Source organism: Sphaeramia orbicularis, chromosome 12 (assembly GCF_902148855.1).
Source record: "Sphaeramia orbicularis chromosome 12, fSphaOr1.1, whole genome shotgun sequence".
NCBI classification, from domain to species: Eukaryota; Metazoa; Chordata; class Actinopteri; order Kurtiformes; family Apogonidae; genus Sphaeramia; species Sphaeramia orbicularis.
In genome coordinates this window covers 25535008-25553482 of record NC_043968.1, presented here as the reverse complement: position 1 = coordinate 25553482, position 18475 = coordinate 25535008, and the positions used below count along the sequence as shown (strand labels likewise).

The 18475-nt window shown below is 37.1% G+C and overlaps 2 protein-coding genes across 2 annotated transcripts; one reads left to right on the top strand and one right to left on the bottom strand.

The window, feature by feature from the left end:
- The first annotated feature begins 192 nt into the window (after positions 1–192).
- Positions 193–6518, top strand: ucmaa (upper zone of growth plate and cartilage matrix associated a). Its single transcript, XM_030150056.1, has 5 exons — positions 193–314; positions 1722–1781; positions 1877–1972; positions 4427–4525; positions 6061–6518. The coding sequence occupies exons 1-5, from the start codon at positions 257–259 to the stop codon at positions 6147–6149; spliced, it is 402 nt and encodes a 133-aa protein (XP_030005916.1). The 5' UTR covers positions 193–256; the 3' UTR covers positions 6150–6518.
- A 1503-nt stretch (positions 6519–8021) lies between these two features.
- On the bottom strand, positions 8022–16007 carry mcm10 (minichromosome maintenance 10 replication initiation factor). The gene is made up of 18 exons (XM_030148474.1): positions 15813–16007; positions 15149–15190; positions 14797–15054; positions 14472–14675; positions 14216–14359; positions 13925–14114; positions 13669–13834; positions 13391–13558; positions 11611–11727; positions 11294–11490; positions 10454–10545; positions 10260–10373; positions 9505–9993; positions 9210–9343; positions 8922–9035; positions 8588–8733; positions 8432–8474; positions 8022–8314 (listed from the first exon to the last, which is right to left on the bottom strand). The coding sequence occupies exons 2-18, from the start codon at positions 15153–15155 to the stop codon at positions 8231–8233; spliced, it is 2667 nt and encodes an 888-aa protein (XP_030004334.1). The 5' UTR covers positions 15156–15190; positions 15813–16007; the 3' UTR covers positions 8022–8230.
- Between the last annotated feature and the right edge of the window lie 2468 nt (positions 16008–18475).

Below are 18475 nucleotides of genomic sequence, written 5' to 3'. Positions count from 1 at the left end.
TGATCATTCTCTTTTTTCATTTCATCTCCATCACTCCTTCATTGTTCTTTCTTCCTCTTCTTCTTCCCTTCAGCAATAGAGATAGAAATTCCAGCAGTCAGTGACTCTCCCCCTTTCTCCTCCCACTTTCTTCCTCCCTCATCGCCTGCCTCTCCCACCTTCCTCCCTTCTCTCTCTCATCTTTCTCTCATCTCTCACTTCAGCCAAGGTAGGTGAGGTGAGAGGTCTAGTAGAATTCTTGCTTTTCTTTTTCAAGATGTCTTGGACTAAAGCCTTCGTTGCCTATTTGATGACCATCCTTTTCATCCTCACCAGTGAGTAATGTCTTGGGGGTGGGGGGATAGGGTGGGGGGATAGGGTGGGGATATGTCTGAAATATACATAGTCAGGTGGAATAAGAAGGAAAGAAGTGTTACAGAATGTTACCTATTATTATGATTTAAAGTTTTACCAAATGCTAGTAATTCCCAGTAGTTTCATTTATTTGGTTTGCTTGGAGTGCTGGGTTAGGTTTTTTTTTTCAAAGATCATTTTAATATGGGAGTAGTTGCAATAAACAAATATGTACATACATGCACATGAATTGTCATTTATTGAAGGAATTAAAAAATATATTTTTACAGAGTAATGCAGTTTTTTTTTTTCCTTGAGGACACACAGGAGCCTTGGAAAATACAACCTTTCTCTGTTTTTACAACTTGGGCGTCTGCTGTACATCCTCCAAAAATCGACAGCTGTGACTTAAATCAGTGGGCGTGGTATTAATAATAATGACAAGGACCATCACAAATCTAATATTAACTTCATCAGATCAAACAATAAATGGCAGACTCCAAGAGTCATGGATGACATCAATTCCAATGTAAGCTTGAGGCTTTTTATTCAGTGACTTTGTTTTTCCTTCTAATTTTTCTTTTACAAGTGATTTCATCTGAAGTAATGATGGGGATACACTTTACAGCTTGTCCATTTTCAGGAGTAGAACATGAATTTAGAATGCCTGGTTCTGCAAGACTTTGATCCGTAACTTGCAGTAGTTATTATGAATATTATTATGGATGCTGTTATTTTACCATACCATACCATACCATACCATACCATACCATACCAACTTTATCTATAAAGCACTTGAAGAACTTTACAGCTGGCCAAAGTGTCGTACACGAATCATAAAACAAGGAAATAAATGAGTAAATACAGTGATAACACAGGGTGCAAAGCGGGCTAAGAACAACAAAATGCAACCATCATAAAAACAAAGACAAATTAAAATCTAGTAAAAACAGCAGAAGAAATATATATAAAAAAAAACCAAAACAACAAAACCAAACATCTCACTCATTGAGTAAAAGCCAACAAGAATTTTTTTTTTTTTTTTTAATTCAGGTCCAATATGCTGCATAAACAATAAAACACTGTCTTCTTTACAATGGTAGATACACTGTTTTTTCAGCTATCTCTTCTTTAGCTTATATTTTATTTCATGTTTTAATTAGATAGTTGGAGTAGCACTTTCTGAAGATAATTTATAGGTTATTTTGGCATATGCATCATTTTGTTTTTGGTCATGTTGCTGAGGCAAGTTAAGGCAACCTGCAAATTTCTTCACCTATAGTGCACCTGCACACAGTCTGGAGTAACTGTATGAGCTGAATTTTATACACTGGCAGGATTAAGAGAGAAAGACTCTAAAATGGTCCATATGTTCTTGGTTTCCTCAGTTTCCATTGTGGTGGAAAGTGCAGCAGTCCGGGATGATGCAAAAGCAGATGAACGCAAAGGTGATTAGCTGCCAAGAAATTTTTCTTTTTTTTTTTCAATTTTGCTCCAAATGTGGTCCATATGTGACCTTTACCTTCTGACCTCTGACCTTTAGGTGTAGCAAGGAAGGTGTTCATGCCAGAGTCAGATGCCTCTAACTTTTTTAAGCGCCGCAGTCGACGTTCAATACAACATTATCTTGAGCTCCAAGGTAAGTTTTTAATTAATCTTATTTAAATTAAAATTTTATTTTGCTTTCTGCCTATTGTTTTTTTTTTTTAGAGGGGGGGGGGGTTACTGTTTTTACTCTTACAGTGAAGGATAGTTCACTGCTGTGTTTTAATTTCAATTATGTATACCATTGAAGGAAAATTATGATCCTTCTGTAGTAATCTATTACAGAAAAGGAGGCTGTTTTGAGGACAAGTGGTGGGATTATATAGATTTGTATTTGGTGTTACTGTGTGGTTGATGTGGCCACAGTAGACATGGTAAATATGATATTACTGGCTCTCTGTAGAAAACTTGTGCATAAGTACTGGGTTGGGGGTTGTTAGTTTATCAATGGACGATGAGGATGAGATGTTTTAATGCTTTGACTGCAATCTTTAAACAACCCCAGAGGAGAAAAAGGGAGAGAGGGAGTAGAAACAGGTGTTGTACAGTAGCAGCTCTTAAATGTGAGCTCCACACACACACACAAGCTGGAAGCTGCAGGAGTCACAGGGTAGTATGGAGCAGACGTTCCCTCTCTTTTCTCAGTACAATAAGCTCATTCTTGCATTACCCACATTAGAGCGATGCATATTTTCACTGCACCTCAAACCAAACACTTTTAGAGAGAAAAATGCTTTCAAACAATTCTACAAACACAAACAATCTTGATGCCAGAACTGTCCGAACTGAGGCTGACAGAGCTCTTCATTGTTTTGAGGTGAAGTGTCTATTTTTTCTTTTTTCTTTTGGAGACCTATCAGAGGGTTTCTGCGTGCCCCTCAGCAGGCCCCCACTGATAGGCTGTGGGTCATTTCATTTCAACACCAAATGGGGCGTTCCACTCAGAGTCCTGCTTTCCTGAAAATCTGCTCCCGTCCCTTCACAATACAGTCCATGAAACCTGACAGGGCGGCTGCATTTGCCTGTGGCTTCGTGAGGAAATTGAAAGTTACTTGAAAGCAGATACCACCATTTGTAAAAGTGCATATTGATACCTGTAACATTAATGTATTGTTTTTACATTTGTGAGTGATGGTGCAAAATGTATGTTTCATTCTGAGCTGGGTTTCCAAATCCTGGAGGTCTGTTTGGAGGTGAACTAGGTTTTCAGTGTGTTGTGTGCAACTTAGTGATGTAATCCCAACACTTAGAAGTTCATGATTCATGTTAAATCAAGAGGCAAAAAGAAAAATACAGACAGCGTAGCGTCTGATGTGGACAGAGGCTTTACCGTCCATGTTTGGGTGGGTTTGTTTGTTTTTCTATAGGAACAGAGCAGAAGGGAAATGTAATGTTTACACAGATGTCTAATGCATTAAAGTGATAAGTTTGGGCAACAGTTATTTGGTTTTAACCCTTCACTTTGAAAGTATAAACAAACATAAGTTATGGTTTTCGATTGTCGTAGTTTAAGAGTAGTACTCTTTGAGTTTTTTTCTGTAAAACTGGCATCCATTACTTGTAGCTGGAGCTCTACAAGGTGTATCAAAAAAAACTATACATTTTGAAAAATTACCCCCAGTTCCGCATTTGATAATTTTTTTGAATTTTCTTTTATGGACGTTGGTAGGTAGGGGATTGGTGGATATTTGTCCAAATTTACAGTCCCAGGTTTGCATGCATGGGTGAGCAGGGGCAAATTGCGCAATCCAAGTTAAAACTGGTTTGTGCGAAGTAGCGGTGGGATTTAAATCCAACCAAAGGTCAAGGGAGGGGACAATGGGCATCCATCTTGTTTTCCACCAAATTGCCAGGTTACAGCGTTAACACTTTGGCCACCATGTTAGTTTCATTTGTTTACCCATGGCAGCTGTTCCTGCCTTTCAACGTTAATTCAACTTGTTTAGGCCAGAAAATATCACTGAGGACAGGCCAAGTTAGGGTTAGGGTTAACCCTAATGTGGAACTGGGGGTAATTTTTCAAAATGTATAGTTTTTTTTTTATACACCCTGTAGATTCAAAGATTCAAAAGTTTATTTGCCAATTGTGCGTATACCCATACACATAGGAATTCTTGTGCGGCCGTTCAGAGAGTCAGATAAAAAGTACTAGAAAAAACACATAATTCTATTTTAAAAAGCCACGTACATCTATATAAATTTATATAAAAATGCATAAAAACCAATAAAAGTGCATAAAAACCGACCCAGGAGACAATAAAATAAAATAAATAAATACACAAGGAGGTAGTCAGTCTAAACGAGCTCATACATATACATACACACATGCACATACATATGTATACACACATATACACATACATTATATTGCACTATGCCCAAAATTATTTAGCGTTGGCTGAGCTACAGCAACAAACACCTGATGAGGCTGTGATGTTTCATAAAGTCTTAACAGTACCTTCAGCCTGTCTGAGGAAAGAACAGTAGTGGCTTCACCTGCTTCTTCTATCATCTGTAAACTCATCTGTTTCATCTGTTCTACATGTAGCTGAGCAGAGGGTGAGGCTGAAACACAATGAGCAAAGGAGGGAGTACAATGAGGAGCAAAGGAACGAGTACGAGAACTACGTAGAGGAGGAGCGTGATGGTGAGACTTGGACTCTGCTGCTTTCCACTACATGAAAATGATTTACAACCCCAGAATGTTTTTGAAATGATGACGATATAACCCTTCATCTGTTATATCAGCCATTTATTCCAAAATCTTAGAGAACCTTTGAGATTTACTTTCATCAGTAGATGTCTCATTGGAGGAAACACATTGAAGATTAGGAAGATGAACCCATTGTCACTTACAGGATGCCTGAGCCTCCATACCAATTCACAGTGTCCATTTGTAGTTGACACGCAGATGAGTCTTCAATGTGGTTGTCTGTCTGGTGTTTGTATAGTTTCAGTAACAACAGATTCTAAACTAGGACGTGCTAATCATAAAGATGTTTCTGGGTTTTATATGTCACAATAATAGTCTTTTGGAAGGCTGGTTTCAATGACTTGTAAAATAAAACAAAACCTCCACCAGATCATTTTAAGTAAAGCGTCTTGTGGGTTTGATTAAGAATGTCAAAACTCACATACATCCCCAATCTATCAGTCAGTGTGTCAGCAGTATTTATTTATGTCAGAAGAACATGACGATCAAAAAAAAAAAACAAAAACAAAAAAACTCCCACGATTTTAACCCATAAAGACCAAAACATCCACCTTCAACCAAAACCATATATTGATGTAAACCATTTAATGATCCACTAATCCTATCAATACATGTAAATAAAATGGAGTTTGTCATCTTTTCATGGTCATCAGATATGACTCATTTGGACGTTCAGAAGCTCTGTAGTTACCATGGAAACACTGTCATCTTCTACAACATTGATTCACCAGTAAAACCAATGGAGTCGGATCAATGACAGTGGATGGACATGCTCGGTTTATGTTCAGTTAATGATAGATTTTGCTGAAAAAGTCACTTTTTCGGCAGTTTTCTCTGTTTCTGATATAATAACCCTCAACTTTAATCGGAACTTTTATAAACATCTACATGATCAGCTTATTAAATACAGGAAAATACATGATTTTGACTGAAAAGATGCAAAATACAGAGGATAATATTACGATAAATGGTGATAAATCACATTAGAAAGGTTCAACAGAGAGAATTCATTCATTTGGGAACTGACACAAAAGTAGCACTGGGTCTTTATGGGTTAAGATTGTCTGACAGATTGGTCACTACTTGGTTGCATTAGATGGTATCTAAAGTGACCTTGCTCTTATCAATTGCTGTCAGTTTTAAAGCCTTTTTTACTCCAGAAAACTGACTCAAAAGGTGTTTCCAGGAACTGCCAGCACTGGTGACACTGTGGCTGTTGTGTTAACTGCTTATTACTGTACTTCATTAAAAAAAAAAGTCAACTCAATCAGAGGCAATTACAAATGCTACAACGAGGAGGTGTAAACTAAAACTGTTCTCCTGCGGACTAATGTTATGTACCATCAGGGTTATATAAATGCAGAACACTGACTGATCAAAATGCTAACCTCTACGTTAACACCAATTTAACAAAACAAGTTTGTCATTTCATATCAATGTAACTGAAAATTTATATTTTTTACCTACAGAACAAACGGAGAGAACAAGGGAGACGAGTGAACAGTTTCGAGAGTTTCACTACGATGGCCTTTATCCTCGTTTTCACTGGTTCCACTAAACTCGCAGAAAACCAGTTGTAACCGCATCACCTTAACCCTGAAAGCACTCAAAGATATCTTCATGTTTTTACACTTTCATCAATAAGATGAGTTTCTTCTTTTTTTATACATATTTTTTAAACAAAACCTTCATTGTGCAATAGGGGTCTCCATGTGTAACTGTAAAGTATATATTCAACTGCAGTTTTTGTGTTGACAGCTGAATTGTAACATTATAAATGGAAGCTACACGTTTTGCATGCTTGTTTTGTTGTTTTTTTTTTACATGTACATAAAAGTTACACTATGTATCCATTGCATCAGCCTGTGGCACAAACAATAATAAATGAACTTCTTATATTAAAAGTGACTTGTTTTGCCAAAAAGATGCAGCGTTATTTTTGCTAAATAAAAAGATGAGCTTCCTGATTCGAAGACCACTATGTTTTTACTTACACCAGCGCTGTCTGGTATTTGGAGTATTTCGAGGGAGAGGGGCGGTATGGAATAAAAGACGATGAGGTGAGCTGCAGAAGTCATCAGACAAATGAATTCCACATTCCAGAGTGGAAATATTGGACACAAACTGGGCAAAGGAAAGACAGAGGGGAAAAAGAAAGAAGCATAGAAAGCACAAATTTAATGCTACAAAAATGATGTGGCATGGCATGTCATACTTACTAATGGCACAGCTTTAAATCCCAAATCCTTATTTTGTCTCTGTGGAGTGATTTCACCTCCGACTATTCCTGTTCCAGCCCATGCGGACTGGCTGCAACACTTGAGTACGCGCCACCTGGCCTTAACAGTCATCACATAAACACATGGAGTGTGTTAAGAACAGAGAATGTTTGTCCTGATATTAGAGACTGGTTCTGTCCCCATCAGCCAAATTTCCTACAGTGAAACAAAAATATGGGCACGGTAGTCTAGCAGTAGTAATATCTATCTAGTCATTACATAGACAGAAGGGAAAATATATAACATTAAGAATTCAATGTTTTTTGGTAACTAAGATTAATTATATAACAGTTTTTTCATCAAAGTAGAAAATTTCTTTAAAGACAAATGTCATATAATGTACATAATAGTGACGTAGTGTGCAAATGTAAACAATTTACATTTAGTGAAATACTGTTTACAGAAGTGAGCAGAAAACCTTCAAGCTGGTTTAAATGGACTCTTATTTCACAAGTCAGTTCTGTCCAAACATGACAGAAGTTGTCTTTAAGTGCTCTAGTCTGGCAAAGTTAATGTTATTTGAAACAAAACTTAAACTTTACTTAAAGGACTAATAGACATCCTTATTAGACTCTTAGGAAACTTGATCTGATCTCTTTGTACCGGTTCTTTGTCAGTTGTCCTGGGATGCTTCTCAGTCACAGCATCCTTTTCTGAGCTGAGGTAGTTACATTTCGGTACCATTTCTGTATCTGAGCATGACAAAAGTTCATAAATTTCTTTAGAGGAGACAATAGTAGAAGTGTTGAACTTCCTGAACTTTCAGCATTTTCCCATGAAGCCAAAAAAGACAGGTTATACTACCAGTAATGACATTAGCTAATCTGAGCTTTCTAAAGCCATGATATCAACCTCTAAAAACTTCCAGACCGTTTACACACAGTGAACATGGTTTATGCTATGTCTAACCCTCTGACAATGTGATCTGAAACAAAACTAAAAAGCTAAAATTCTGTCAATTATTGTTCTGAAATAACTGAACTAACACATACAGTATTGAAATTAAATGTTCAGAATTGGTAAAACTGAATGTGAACACATTTCAAATGTATTTAACTTCTGACTTCAGCTGTAACGCTGCATATTCCAGGCTGCAATCTGAAACTGTTATTACAAGATGATAAAAACAATGAAAACAGTGACCAGAAATGTAACAAATTCTTACTTTAATCAGCTGATTTCTAGCACATCCAATACAATTCCAAAAATGTAAATTGTCACAATCAACAACAGAATAATATCTACATTTAAAAACATAATTCATAAAATATAAAAGCTACAAAGACAATTTAATTATAACACTAAAATATCAGTTGTTTGAGAGTTGACTGCTGTGGTGACAACCATGATGAAAGTGTTTTCACTTCATGCTGTTGAGGAACTTGCCGTGCTCTTCGCCTCGAGGCAGCAGAAGCTCTCCACCAATCTTTGGTCCTGTTTTCTCCTGTGATATATTCAAAAGACACACAAACATCAAATGTTTTGTCTTTTACAACTCAGAGTCACAGGCTGAAAACTGTTTTTTAAAAACATTAAACAATAATCCAGAAATCAACTGTACCTTCATCATCCCATCACGCTCCCATTTAAACAGGCCACAGTTACTGAAATGTCAAAACAGAGACTTTAACACACATCTAATACTACACAAAAACTGATGTGTGCATATTCCATGAAGGGTGGGAACCTCAGAAAACAGGCATATCCAGGGTCTTACCCGCAGGTTTTATGTGGCAGTCTGTCAAGAGCAATGGCTCTTTGTCCACATGGACATTTGAAGAAACGCTTCACAGCATCGTGCCACCGCAGATCATGATTCTCTCCCACACAGCGATCAGCAGGCTTGAAGTAGGTGTAATTACACTTGGAACAGAGGAAAAAAATAAAAATTGATTATTTTTTGCACTTCTGAGAGTCATCAGTGATGTCTAATCATCACTAGTCACAGGCTCTCAATTTAGATTTGATGACAAATTATTCTTTATATGACAGTATCTTTTCACTGCAAGCTAAACAGGGACAAGCTAAGACAAAACTAACAAATTCAGTACCTTTTTACAGCTAACAGCACGACATTTCATCTCTCTGATGCCCTTCATCTTCTCCTCCATCTGCTCCTTCTTCACCAGAGCATCAAAGTAGCGCTCCTGGAGCTGATATTCAGCCTGAGACAGAAAACTCACTTAAATTCCATTCACACACTGCATATACCTAAATGTGGCAGTATTTACAAAAAACATGTTACTTGTAGGTAAGTGCAACTACTGTAACTCAAAAAAGGGTGCTGAAACATGTGGGAGAAATGTATGTGTTGAAGAGTGCCGTGTCACGTGTCGTACCGCCTGTAGGACAACCACATGACGAGATTGAGCATTGAGGATTTTCTGAAACTCTTCTGACTGGATGTATTTGAGTTGATCTCTTTTCTTCTTCTGGGCTGGTTCCTCCTCATCATCGTTACTGCCCGATTCACCTGCACAGGTAAGAACTGATGTTAATGCACAGTGGGAGTAAGCTGATACCAATACATGCGAGATTTAAGTAATGCTAGCAAAAAGTGTACTGCTGCTAAAAGAGCCACTAAGTAGCTAAATAGAAAGATATATGAAACATATGAAGTGTGTGTCTGAGTACCATTGTGTGAGACCAGATTCTTTTCCACTCGGGCATTTATCTCGCTGCCATTACTCCGTTTCCTCTTCACCGCATTGGGGTCTTCCTTCTGAAGTCCTGCCCCTTTGGCTCTCAGCTTCTTCAGAGCAGCCATTTTAGCAGCTGATAGGCTATGAGAAGAGGATGCAGGCACTTGAGGCGGGCTGTTGTCAAAGAAGAGGATGTCTTCACCCTCAGAGAAGCCTCGGCCCAGTGTGGGGCCAGTTGGTGTCGCAGGGCTTTGGGTGGTCTTGGGGACATCAGAGGCAGCTTTCGGGGACATCATACCGTCCCTTCTGGGCAGGGATAATCCAGGTCTGGCTCCACTTGAACTCTGCAGCACCTTGTTCTGTATCGTTTCTGCCCTCCGTCGGCGGTTCTCCAGGAGCTCCTGCTGCTTTTGTTTCTGCTGTTTCAAGAGGTCTGAGGCTGAGATGGACTGAATGGAAGCTCCACTTCCATCTTTGGGGACTGATGATCAACATACTATAAGTTAGTGATGCCAAGACTACGATATTTAAAACAATCAATGTATGAGGCTGTTCTGGTTTCTGGACAGAATGTAATTTAAAGATCACTTTAGTTTGTTTAAGGGGTTGTATTTTTGTGGTAGAAAGACAGAAATACTGAAAAATATAAAATTACCCTGAATAATAACTGTTCTTTGCTTTCACATTCAACTTAACGTCATGTCTAGCAGATTAATTACTGAAGCATTAGATTTCCTGTTCAGGTACCTGACTGTTTGCCCTGTGCCAGGTGTTTCTTCAGCTGCAAAGCTCCAGGTGTAGGCATCAACATCAGACTCTTAAAATCATCTGAACAGCCTGAGACTTTACCCGACTGCATCGCTAGAAAAAAACAAAACAACTAAGTTTCTACGTCATTCTTGAGGTTGTATATTTGTGTGTGGGTGTGTTAAAGTTCTTACCCAGTCTCTTGGCCTGATCAACAAGCTGAGAAGAGCCTTTCACAAACAGCTTGTCAATTTTCTGGACAGGTTTACTGGGTTTTGACACCACCCTGAAACACACAGAGTTGTTGGCGAGTATCTGGAGGAGCTTATATTCTGTCTTAAACTGACCTCACTAATTCAAGACTAATTTTCATTTGAGAATCAGTCTGCGATGTCCATCAATAGGCACAGATAAAACTGCCTTTGAATGTAATTAGATAGACCTACTACAACCAATCACAACACCGATATGTGGGGCAGGTGGTGAACTAAGACTAAATTTTGTCGGAAATATAGGAACACAATTTTCTTGATTCAATCAGATGTAGCTGAAGTCAGCAAATTAATGTGACCTAGGTTCCCATTACAAAAAATAATCCAAACACTAACAAGTGTTTAATATCTGTTGAATGAAATCTGATATAAAACACAAGAAAATTAATGCAGTTAATCTCATATTGTCAGGGGAAAAAAAAGAGTAAAAGAGTAAAGTGTAGAGGGAAGTCCCACTAAATACTTGTCAATTTGGTTTTCCCCTGAAACTTTTGTTTATAAAGCTGTAAATATTTCCTGTATAATGGTTGGATATTGTTACAGGAACTGAGAATTGTTTATGAGTGGTCATTATAACTCCACTAAAACATTAAACCTAATGGTGAGACTTCTGCACACACCTGTATCTATTTGAGTGTCTTACAAGGACACAGACTGAGTCAGCCTCAGAAACACTGGTATGACAATGACAACACACATGTGCATTCATGTTTCATTATATGTTGCACAACACACGACAGTCTAACATCCACTTTCACTCACAGTGATGCAGCACAGGCAGCTGACGATACACCGCCATAGTAGAAACCGTCTTGACACAGCCGTTCTCTCAGGTTACCGCCCTTCCCCTTCACCCTGTTGGGAGCTTTTCCAGAAAACGAAGACTGCAGCTCTGCCCTCTTTGAACTCATCTTCTTATACTGAGCCTTGACATGATACTGGCAGTACTGACACTCATACTGCAGAGAGCAACAGTCACAGAAACAAACATATACTGAAATGTCTCAAAAGAGGAATTTCTAAGTATGCAAAAAGACATTGGTGTATAAGGGCAATCACATGTGGGAGGCTGGACTGACCATGTTAACAATCTGTGAACAGGGCTCTCCATTCTTTTTCATGGCTTTGCATGTGCCATAGTCTTGAGCTTCACCCATCAGCAGCACTTTCTGTGGGTGGTCGACTGTCAGGCTGACCTGTACATGTCAAAAAGAAACAAAAGATTTTGAATCAATTAACCCATAAGGACCCAGTGTGACATCTGGGGCAGTTCCAAAATGAATTTTTCTCTATATTTAACCATCCTTAAGTAGTTTATCACCATTTATTGTAATATTATCTTCTGTATTTTGTGGTTTTTTTCAGTGAAAATCGGGTATTTTCCAACATTTAATTTACTAACCATGTAGATGTTCATAAAAGCTCAGAGTAAAGTTAAGGATTACTACATCAACAATAGCGAAAACTAAAGAAAAAGTGACTTTTTTTTTTAAGTAAAATCTATCATTAACTGAACATAAACCAAATGTCTCCATCAACTGTCACTGATCCAACAGAAGATGACGGTGTTTCCACGTTCACTACGGAGCCTCTGAACGTCCAAATGGGTCATATCTGATAACCATGAAAAAGATGAATAACTGTATTATATACCAATTATTTACATGGATTAGTCGATCATCAGGGATTTAACAGTTTATATCAGTAGGTGATTTTGGTAGATGGTGGATGTTTGGGTCTTTATTGGTTAAAGTCCCAAAAAAGAAGAAAACCCCCCAAAATATATCAATTACTAATTATTCTAATTCACATAGTTTTGACTGTTATACAGCTGCCAGTGCCATCTAGTGAACAAACTATGTAGTGAAAACAGTTTCTACATTACAGCAAAGTACTAATGTTTGAATCTTTTTTGGAATGATCTTCGTACCTAATGACCAACATAAGCACATTCCTATATCTGTGAAACAGCAATACTAATAGATTTGCCTGACAGATTAATGTGTTAATATCTACTGTCTTATGTTCTGCAAGCAATTAAAAATAACAGTGCCCCCAACTATCTAACACTGAAGCGAAAATGAATTTAATTATTGGGCTAGGAATTACTGGTCATGATTCAAGTTATATTACAGATTTTAATAACAGCTCTTTAACACAAACACACTGCCCAATATGACCATTTTAGAACACACTCATAACAAAAGTAGTACTTCCTTTCTGGGTTTAGGGGGTCTGAAATCAAACATATCGCTGTGCATAATAAGGAACCACTTTATCTCTCTCCAACCCATTCCCGTCATTAAATCTCAGTTTTTCCTGCTATGTTGACACCAGTAGTCTCCTGGTTTTTCCATCAGAAATAAATATTTTGCTATAATGGGCAAAAGCTTCAGCAAAACAAACCACTCAATGGCAAAAGATCTTAAAACAGATTCAATAAAACCTCATTAAAAATGGCTGTCACTTTACCACATATGAAAACAGCTTGCAGTGATGTATAATTTTCCACCTAACATAGTGGTCTGTTAATTGTCAGTGTTCTTACCATCTAAACATATTATCATTATCTAAGACATTATCTTAACATAAAGCAGAGGTTTGGAGATGCTGCTTTTCATAGAAGTAAAGCTGCAGTAACTTTTCATTGCTTTACCTCTGTTAAATACTGCAATTCTTTTCTAGAGTGGAGGCACAAATAACCAAGCTTTATGTGTTTGATTAGAATTAATCTAAGATTTCAGCCCAGTTTACTTTCTGATATGAGGTGCCAACATAGTGAAGTTTCTGTGTGCTTTTTGTCACATGCGGAGACAACAGGTTGAGGTCAAAACAATATTTAAGTCAATGTTCACTTACACCATCATATCCCTCTTTCTGTTTCATGGGGTTGGGGTTGAGAAGACCAATGACAGTCCCCGGCTCTGTCTTCCAGTGCTCTTTGTGGACTTCACCAAATAAGAGGAGCGACACACATACCTCCAGGTTGTGGAGATCATTCAGTTTCCAGATGCTGAATGTTTTGCCCTGCAGAGAAAGATAATAAGCAAGAGTGAGAGAGAATGTTCAGTTGTAGATGTACACAAATATAAAGAAAACTTAATAGTTCATTTTGAAGATGTAAAGATTACACCTACACTGCTGTTACTTTGTGGTGTTGCTTTGTTAATCAGCACTGCAAATGTCACCCAGTCACTGTCCTCCAGCTTCTCCCGAGCCAAGCGCTCTGGCAACTCTGACAGACGTATCAGACGACGCCCTCCCATCTTGTGGTCCATCTCAATGGAGGAGACCCGTGGCTTTCTGTAACAAAAAAGGTAAACTCAGCACCTGAGAGAAAACAACCACTTTAAGTTACAATACAATTCTCTAAGATTTCTTTGATGTTCACACCTGAGCCGTAGCCTTGAGTATTTTTCAACGGCTACATCTTTCGGCAGTGGTGGAAGGGAAAGAGGCTTAGGTTGTCCTCCTGATGACCCTGGTCTAGGTCTGCTCTGGGAGGCTGGAGGTGAACGACTTGTACTCTCTACTGGCTGGAAGGAGCTGCCGATCTTTATCTCCACTAAAGGGCCTCTGTCTTCTGAAAATAAATTCACATAAATGAGATTAAATATTTTAAGAAATAATGTGAGCTCCGCTTTTATCCAATTACTGTATACATGTAGACAATGCAAGTCTTACCTGGTGATGTACTGGGTTTGGGTTGATGAGCAACTCTAGGTTTTCGTTTAAAAGAGTCAGCATTGTTGAGCTGAGCAGAAAAATCTGATGATTCCTGGAGCTTTAAGTTTGCTCCTCTAACTGGAGCGGATGAAGATGCCACTCCTGTCACAAAACAAATAAAAACTTGTCTCAGTTGTCATTTTACTATGCAGTTGTTTGCTGTGTTTAATCAGTAAAATCCTCAGCAACAGCATTCAAGAAACAATTTTCTGACCTGCTTGTGTCTTTGTCTTTTGTGTGGAAACAGCTGGTTTAACTGGGTTTAATTTAGAGGTCGGCTGTCGGGGGGGTGTTGTTTTGAGACCTTTAGTGCTCTCTGTGGTCTTGGCTGGAGTTGGAGATGATGTTGAAGCCTTCTGGCTCAAATCAAGCTGCTGCTGCAATTGCTTCATCTTCTCCTGCATCTGCCTGAGCTCCTCTGATGAACAGAAGCAGTGATGACAAACAAGATCAGACAAGTAAGACTTAACTGAGTAAAGCTTTATTGATTTATTTATTCTATGAAATTCTGATAGACGAGACAATGCTGCATCATAAACCTTGCAAATCTTCCTTGGACTTGTTCAGGGTCTCTGAGACTTCTTCTGCACCTTCTTTTCCTTGAGTATTGCTCTCTTCATTTTCAATGTCATCTACATCTCCAAACAGATCAGAAACTGTGTCCTCTGTCTCTTCAATGCCATCTTTGTACTCATCATTGTCCTCATCAAACAGGCCATCCAAGTCATCTGCCTGCTCTCCTCCGATGCCCTCGCTCTCTTCAATCAGTGCAGTCAGAATGTCCAGATCATCCTCACCTGCACAGAAAACAGATAAACGCTCACAAATATAGAGTATCTTAACCTGTTGACGACAACTATATTTTCACGTTTCAAATGTTGTGATACTCACTGTCCATTTTGAGGATTTGAGGGTATGCTGATATTGGACAACCTAAAACAAACAGGTCAACATTAAGTGATTACTCAAATAAATACAAAGAAAATTACAATTTCATACAGTTAAGGTGCAGAAGAAAAAAGCAAGATCTCTCCATGTTTGATGGCGATTTTTAAAATCACATTCAGTTAATTTTTCCAATATTTAGCACACTTTCTCCATAATAACCAATCCTCTAATTCTATGTTTAATGTGGATATTTGTGCCCCTTTTAGTAACATTTAAACATATTTCTTCTTATAAAAGGACATGTCCCCTGTGAGTATTGGGTCAACTATGACTATTACACCTATCTGACAAGTGTAAAAGAAAAAAAAAGAAAGAAAAAATACAGCTAATAAAATATATTGAATGGAACTCATTTTCAATCACTTTGTCATTTCACTGACTGAAATGACAAAAGTAAACTAATTCGGAAAACCGTCACATGTAGAAGTTGTGTCATGAAATGAGTGACAGTCAACGTAGATAAACAGTAAACAAAAAGTGATGGCACATCAACTGTCCAGATATAAAATACGTAGTGTATTTGATGAAGATCTACATGACACCATACAAAAATATTATATAACGTTCTTGTTTAGTGTTGAGGTTTTAAAGACAAAGACAAACCTACCCGGATTCTACTGTTGCAGCTTTGTGTGGGTTTCTAGCTTTAACACAACTTTGACTAATTTGACAGCCGCATCAAATTTATGCAGTAAGTAACTTATACTTCGATATTTCAAACTGCTTATAGCTTTGTACAAGTCAGCTCAGTTATGTTTTATAAAAATGGTAGCACTTAAAGGCCGCTAATTACTCTTTAAAAGCTACACGGGCGAGGGAGAAATCCAAACTGGCGCTAAATGAAGGACCCTGCTGTGTTGTCAAAATTATAGTGGTGACCAAGACTGTGCCTAACTAAAAAACAAAGGGGGAAAAAAGAAAAACGTCTGTATGTATAAGGAACAACCACATTTAAATTATCTTCCTCATTTAAGTTTATCGAAATAAAAATTATCACAAAAATATACAATGGGAATATATGAAACGCATTAATTAAACATATTTTAAATTGGCAATCCTTAAGTTTGTCCATCAAAATAAGGACCCGGAAATGTTTGGTCAGACTTTATTAGGAAGTTTTATTAACAATTCATCTAGACTGGTTTACTATGAAAACGGAAAAAAATTATTAAAAGATTATCCTAAAGAAATTATAATCAGGATTAGAACCTGAACCTTAGCTACCTGACTCTACCCATATCACCGAAAGCAAAAGAAACACATTTTAAAACCCTAAATGAAATTTACCCTTGTAATGACTTTCTGAGACACAGAATTAATATTGAAAAATATAACTGTTTTCTGTGAATTTGAAATTGAATCTGTGGAATATTTGTTTTGTGACTGCTCGTACATCAGGACGGGATTTAAAGACTGGACATCTGAGAAGGACACTCAATCGCCCAAACTGGAGTATAAAGACATTAAATTCGGAGTTATATGTGAAAAACAAAAAACGGGAAATTATGTACAACACTTTAATTATTATTGCTAAACAATTTATCCACAGATGTAGATTTATGTAGAACCACCCATTGTTCTCAATTTACATAAATGAAATAAACTTCAAAAAAATCACTGAAATATGTAAGAACCAAACAAGCCTTGATTGTGAAAATTTAAATGCATTGATACCTGATTAGACCAATGACTTTATTTTTATTTATTTTATTATTATTATTTTTAATTATTATTTTTTATATAATGTTCTTTACAAATACTGTTCATCTTAAGTTTGACGTTGATGCTCAGTCTGGGAAAAAGAAAGTGTTTCTCTATGTAATTCTGTAGAATGTATGGCCAGATTTTGATTAATAAAGTTGAGAGGAGAAAAAAAAAAAAAAAAAAATCTTCCAGACTGGTAATAGTGAAATCACTGCCATCTGTAGGTACTTCCATGGTGTTATGTCCTAAAAATCTTGTCTCCTGCTCTTCACTTTGAAAATCATGTCTGGCAATACTTAGTTAAATAATTCACTATCCATATCTATTTCATTACACTTCAAATGTCTTAATCCTTTTATTTTGTTTCAGATATTTTCAATTGTTCTATGTTTAATCATTCCACCATGTCTCCTAAAGCATTTGTTTTACACATCTGTAACCTTTACCCATTCTTCTTCTGTAAATTGCTTTGTGCCAGTAATAAATAAATAATATAAGGGAGCGCTGGCATTAATTGGATTGGTTGCATGTTTCCTCCTGCATGTTTCTGGTGGTTTGGCGGCTTGCTGAAGATGGACAATTCCTAAGCTACATTGTGTAAAGCAAAAACATGACTAAGGTTTGGATTCAGGAGAACATTACTGACATGAGACTTTTTTTTTTTTGACAATATACAAATATACAAACAACTTGACACCCATATTAAAGAACATACAAAGGCACAGGTGCAAATAGGAGTAAATACATAGATAACAACCATCAAGACTGCAAATTTTGGAGAAAGAAAAAATAATAATAAAATGAGGTGGGGGGGCTTGTACAAATTATATTCTTCAATAATTAATAGAAGCTTCAATGCAGGTTTACTCCTCATGTGATTGAGAGTTTTCATAAAGAGCAGAAACTCATGTGGGGAAAATATGGGTTTCATCTTCAAATGTTTACATTTGTATATGTAAAATTGACCCAGAATGATATTATTTACTAAAAAGCTATCTTTGACATTGTCCAGTACATGTCCAAAAGTAATGTCCATTACAGAAAATTCTTCAGGAAGGCAAAGGTTTGTGTGAAGCCAATTATAAATGTCCAGCCAAAACACTTCCACATACATGCAATGGAAAAATCAATGACTTGTGGTTTCAGTCCCATTACTGACATGAGACAACTGAGCAAAGTGTTTCCTCTTTCTGTAATTACACACACTAAATCCATGAACAATCTGCACTATTGTCATTTTTGTTCCATTATCATCCACTCTAGTGTTGGAAGATGTTCTCAAGTGTTTCTTTGTCTTCTAGAGGCCTATCAGTCCATGAGTAACACTGGTCTACAATTTTTTAGAAATGATTTGCTTCAGAGATTAAATGTGCTAAATGTTACATATTTTAACAAGGTTAATTGGAAAATAAATGACAAAAGTGCCGGTTTGCTGATGTTTTCAAGGTATATGATTAAGTGTTATTACACATATATATTGGTTTATGTACATTTATATAATAGTTTTATAAATCTTCCACTAAATAGAACCTGTAAAGTGAATGTATTCTAATGTGCAGACAGTGT